This window comes from Gekko japonicus, unplaced genomic scaffold (genome assembly GCF_001447785.1).
Source record: "Gekko japonicus isolate JY-2015 unplaced genomic scaffold, Gekko_japonicus_V1.1 scaffold75, whole genome shotgun sequence".
NCBI classification, from domain to species: domain Eukaryota; kingdom Metazoa; phylum Chordata; class Lepidosauria; order Squamata; family Gekkonidae; genus Gekko; species Gekko japonicus.
The window spans coordinates 249233-254523 of NW_015173124.1; the positions used below are offsets into that span (position 1 = coordinate 249233).

Below are 5291 nucleotides of genomic sequence, written 5' to 3' on the forward strand. Positions count from 1 at the left end.
AAACTTGGAAATCTCATCCTTTTGTGAGAACTAGACTTCTATCATAAATAGTTCCTTCTGGATACAAGTATATTGAATTAATCACTTTGTCTTAAACTGCATATGTTTTAGAAATGGAGACGTCTGAGATTGCTCTAATCCTCCTAGAGCCAAGCTGTTTTGTTCTGTAACTGTGCACTGTTGGTGTGTTCTGATGCAAGAGCTCATATTTTTGTTCTCTTCTCATGGACAACAGTCTCCACCTCCTTCATGAGCCGAAGGCACAACTCTTCTTGCCAAGACAAAGCCACACACTGGACAGACACTGGGAGCCCAACAGCACCTTCAACAGCCTGCAGACAGAGAGAAAGTGTGTACTGCAAAGGACATACAAATAGAACAGGCAAAAGCGTATGGACACCTTTGGGACTGTACACCAACCTTTTTGAATCTCTTATCCCAAGGATCTCCATAGTGCCCTCTGTAGTACTTGAGTTCTTCATCATCAGCTGGTGTAACAGTAGTAACTGGCACAACCCCAGCAGGAAAGTTCAGAACATTGTATAAATTGGTGTATGACGTAGCAGCTGAAGTCCAGAGAAATTATTAAACATTATGAGTACGATTCAGCTTCAGAAGAGACCTTTGTCACAGTTCAGATGAATTCTAACGGTAACCACATGCAGAACATTTTTATCAATTTCATGCAAACAGATTATCTTTCTTCATACCAAGTCTGACCATTGGTCCACCTGGCTCAGAATGGTCCACTCCGATTGGCAGCAATTCTCTACAGTCTCAGGCAGTGCAAGGCCTTTCTCAGTTACCTTTAATGAAAGATGCCAGATGCAAAGCATGTGATCCACCACTGAGCCATATCCTTTCCAAAATAAAACCAGTAAAGTGAATCAGCAACAGGGATGACAATGCAAGGCTAGTGGACTATAGCCCCACTGATACAGTGGAAACATTGAGTTGTAGGAGGTCAGGGGGAAAGTTCCACCTTTGGGGAAATTATGTAGTTTCTCCTGATCTGTAGCCATTTGGGGAAAAAAAATAATTCACATTAATTCACATTATTTGGAGGCTTTTTTGGCAATTCTACTACTGGTTGCTTAATTAACATACGTAGAATAGCACTAAGAGAGGGCTCAGTGGTGGATCACAGGCTTTGCCCACAGAAGATTGCAGGTTCCATCCATGGCATCTGCAGTTAAAGCTCCTAGTAGTCACAGTAGACAACACTGAGCTAAACTTGGTATATGGCCATAGCTGAATAAAACAATGAAATAAAGAAGAGAAAATGATCAAGGAATGAATTGCAGAACTCATGAAAAAAACCAGGTACATTCTGCACATTGTCCAGGGGTAACATACTTGTACTGTTCAACAACTTGCAAAATGCTCCCATTTAACTTTCTTATTTAAAACTGTCATATCAAACAATTGTCTCCTACATATTTTGGACTCTCAGCCTTCAGCCAGGCCTTTAGCCCCCTGCAAGCCAATTACAGTGGAGTAAATTACAGCGGTGGCTCAAGTGGTTAAGACGCTGAACTGCAGGCTGTGGAAGGTCAGTAGTTCAGCGGTTCAAGACCCGGGTGCCGCAAGACAGGGTGAGCTCCTGTCTCTAGTTCCAGCTCCTGCCAACCTAGCAGTTCGAAAGCAAGAAATTGCAAGTAGATAAATAGGGACCACTTCGGTGGGAAGGTAACAGCGTTCCGTGCGCCTCGGTGTTTAGTCATGCCGGCCACATGACCACGGAAACGTCTTCGGACAGCGCTGGCTCTTCGGCTTTGAAACGGAGATGAGCACCGCAACCCTAGAGTCGGATTCGACTGGCTTTCGAGCAAGGGAACCTTTACCTTTACCTAAAAAGAAAAACAACTTGCTTCTAGTAGGTGGCAGATTTTTTACACATGCCTATACACACACACACACATACAGACAAGCAGAGAATCAGGACACTCAAAGGGGGCAATCCCTTCCTTCCTCCACCAACCACTTGTTGGTCTGCCTGCCTGGCCACAGTAGCATCGTTGCCTGCCTAGCTTATGCTCCTTCCAACTCCTGCTCCTTCCCATCCACTTGCAGTGCCAATGGCAGGGCCTCTTCTTCCTCTTTGCTTGGCTAGTGGTTCATCTACCAAGTGCAGCAATAGAAGAAGAAGGGAAAAGGGATTGGATTTATACCCCAACCTTCACTACCCAAAGGAGTCTCAAAGTGGCTTACAATCCCCTTTCCCTTCCCCTCCCCACAACAAACACTCTCAGGTAGGTGTGCCTGAGAGAGCTCTTTCAAGAACTGCTTGTGAGAGAACAGCTCTGAAAGAACACATGACTGACCCAAGGTCACACCAGCAGCTGCATGTGGAGAAGTGGGGAATCAAACCCAGTTCTCACAGATTAGAGTCCATGCTACTAACCACTACACCAAACTGGTCCTGCTCTTCCTCCTCTGTCTACCCAGCTGATGCTGTGGTGAATCCTCTGGTCCCACCCTTCTCCCCACACACACACTTCCCCAGATGGCAATGGCAGTGGCTCTGGCTCTCTTACCTGCCCACTTCCAGGCCATGGGGATGCTCTTGTACATTGACTGTGCAAATGCAGACTATGTACCCCTCTATGGGGGGATTTAACCACCCAGCTCTGCAGATGAATACCCCCAATCTGAACCTAGCCCCATTCTCTGGGTCTGTTGATCTACATAGAGGCTAAGTTCAGATTTATATATGTAGGACTCATATATACAAGACTAGGAAAAAGGCTCGTTTTGGAAATAAATACAACGAGCTCTAGAAAGAGGTTCTGGGCAGGTGCCCCAGCCTTGACACTCAGTGTCAATTTGCTGTGGCGACCTCAGCAGGGTATAATGACACTAAGTCCACCATTTTCTCCAGAGGAACTGATCTCTGCTACCTAAAGAACAGTTGTAATTTTGAGTGATCTCCAGCCCTCACCTGGAGATTGGCAACGATGGTTCCCCAGAAGGGAATGGTTGGTTTGGAGGGTGGAGTCTATGGCTTTGTACCTGTCCGAGGTCCCATGCCTCCTGAAACCTCACCCTCTCCAGGCTCCATCCCTCACATATTTCCCACCTAGAGTTGGCAACCCTATCTCCTTCCCAGCCAATCATCAACCTACCTTTATTTTCCCCTCACTCTTCAGCTTTCCACCCCCCACACACCTGCAGCCTCTCCCGTGCTCTGAAGCCCTGCTATGTCATATTGGCTGTCATACGGGGGCCACCTCAGCAGCATATAAGGATACAGAGCCCACCATTTTCTCCAGGGGAACTGATCTCTGCCATCTGGAAAGCAGTTGTAATTCTGAGGGATCTCCAGCCCTCACCTGGAGATTGGACACATTTTACCTCAGGACAGCAAACTGTTTAGAATGTTAGAGGCAAAAGCCAATCAAGTCGCATATGCAAACGACCTCTGTGTTCCGAGGCAAAGGCCAATGAGGCTGCATATGCAAATAACCTCTGTGTTCTGACTGGCTATGGTGGGGAGAGGAACAGCAAACTGTTTAGAATGTTGGAGGTGAGACTCAGGCAATGCAGCCAGTGGATGGGGCCAGATTCTAAGTGACACACCAGGGCGCCAACCAATTCCGGAGCATGTGGAATGTTCTAGAGAAGTGCCACCACCATTCGGCTTTTGTATTTAAGGGAGATACACATGTTACTGAGACACAGATAATACCAAATAATTTCCCAGGGTAGCCCTCATTAAAAGCTGGGCCCAAAGCAGGGCAGAGGATGACATCGAGTTTTAGTTTCCTCCATTCAGCAATAAATTCTGCTCGGTAAGTCTAGAGAGAAAAGACAGCAAGAGAGGCTTTTACATGGTTAGACAGCTTGAAATCTGCATTAGTATGACTATATTGCCCCCTAGTGACTGATTCTGAGACAAGCTGTGTATGAAGGTCTTGTCTCACAAATTTGTGCTTTGGTTCGTACTCTCCTATAGACACCCATTTGTTAAATGCAGACACTGGCAGTCAAGTATGGGTTGCTGAATGCAACCACAAACATACCATGTACCCCTCCTATCTGACAGGCAATGCATATATTTGTACTCAGCAGAGCATTCTCAAGTTTTAAAAAATCCTACACAAAGCTCCCCCTTAAGAGATTTTTCCCATGTTAATATTTCGTATATCTCTCCAAATAGAAAACAGCATACATTAAGCATAGGTGGTGATAAACTGAAAGGCTAGATGGCAGCCCAGTTCCCCAATTAAGCCATTACAGTGTTGGGAGATGAACTTATTTGCTTTTATGTATTTGTGTTTGCTGACAACATGCACACACACATGGACTGTGCCTATGGATCCCTATGGGTTTGGAGAAAGCTGTTTGCATTGTATGCTGTGACTGCACCATCTGGAAGGTACCTTGCCTGCGTTTTATGCAAATAGAGCTTGCACTCACACAGCTCAGCCTGAGGAAGAAGGCTGTGTCGCCATTGTAATCAGCACAAAACAACAACTTGTATGTTTGCAACCACCATTGATGAACTGTGGGAACACACGTAACCCTGATATCTGGTTTGCATCTGAAGGGACAGTTTCCTGCCAAATGACCATTTTATTGCCTGGGACCGAGCTAGATTCATCTGCACTTCAATGGTTGCCCTGGCATGATCGAGGTTTATAAGATTATGCATGGGAAAGAGCAGGTAAAGAAAGAGGTACTTTTCTCCCTTTCTCACAATACAAGAACTCGTGGGCACTCCATGAAACTGCAGAGCGGTCGGGTTAGAACGGATAAAAGGAAGTACTTCTTCACCCAAAGAGCGATTAACACATGGAATTCACTGCCACAGGAAGTGGGGGGTGCTACAAGCATGGACGGCTTCAAAAGGGAATTAGATAAGCATATGGAGCAGAGGTCCATCAGTGGCTATTAGCCACAAGGTATAGATAGGGGCTCTGGGGCAAGTGATGCTCTGTCTTCTTGGTGCTTGGGGGGGGGGGTCAACAGTGGGAGGGCTTCTAATGTCCTGGCCCCACTGCTGGACCTCCTGATGGCACTGGTATTTCTGGCCACTGTGTGACACAGAGTGTTGGACTGGATGGGCCTTTGGCCTGATCCAACATTGGCATCTCTTATGTTCTTATGTTCTTATGGTTGCCAACTTCACACCTTGAACAGATGCCTTCCTTGAGTTAAAGGTTTAGATTTCAATATCGCCCACTCCTTCTAGGTAGGCACGTCATTATACATAGCCAATAGAATAGAGTCCTGGACAGACTATACAGGTAGGTGGGACAAGGAGGATGGCATAGATGCCAGCCCCTAAG

The 5291-nt window shown here is 46.2% G+C and overlaps 1 protein-coding gene across 1 annotated transcript in view; it reads right to left on the reverse strand.

Moving 5' to 3' along the window:
* Nucleotides 1-203: 203 nt before the first annotated feature.
* The window catches only part of LOC107119468 (vitamin D3 hydroxylase-associated protein-like), a 24418-nt gene continuing 19330 nt past the window's right edge, over nt 204-5291 (reverse strand). The window contains exons 13-15 of the mRNA XM_015421946.1: nt 3689-3797; nt 421-566; nt 204-332 (exon numbers count right to left, since the gene is read on the reverse strand). Of these exons, the coding sequence (XP_015277432.1) occupies nt 204-332; nt 421-566; nt 3689-3797 (384 nt within the window). The remainder of the gene's footprint in view (nt 333-420; nt 567-3688; nt 3798-5291) is intronic.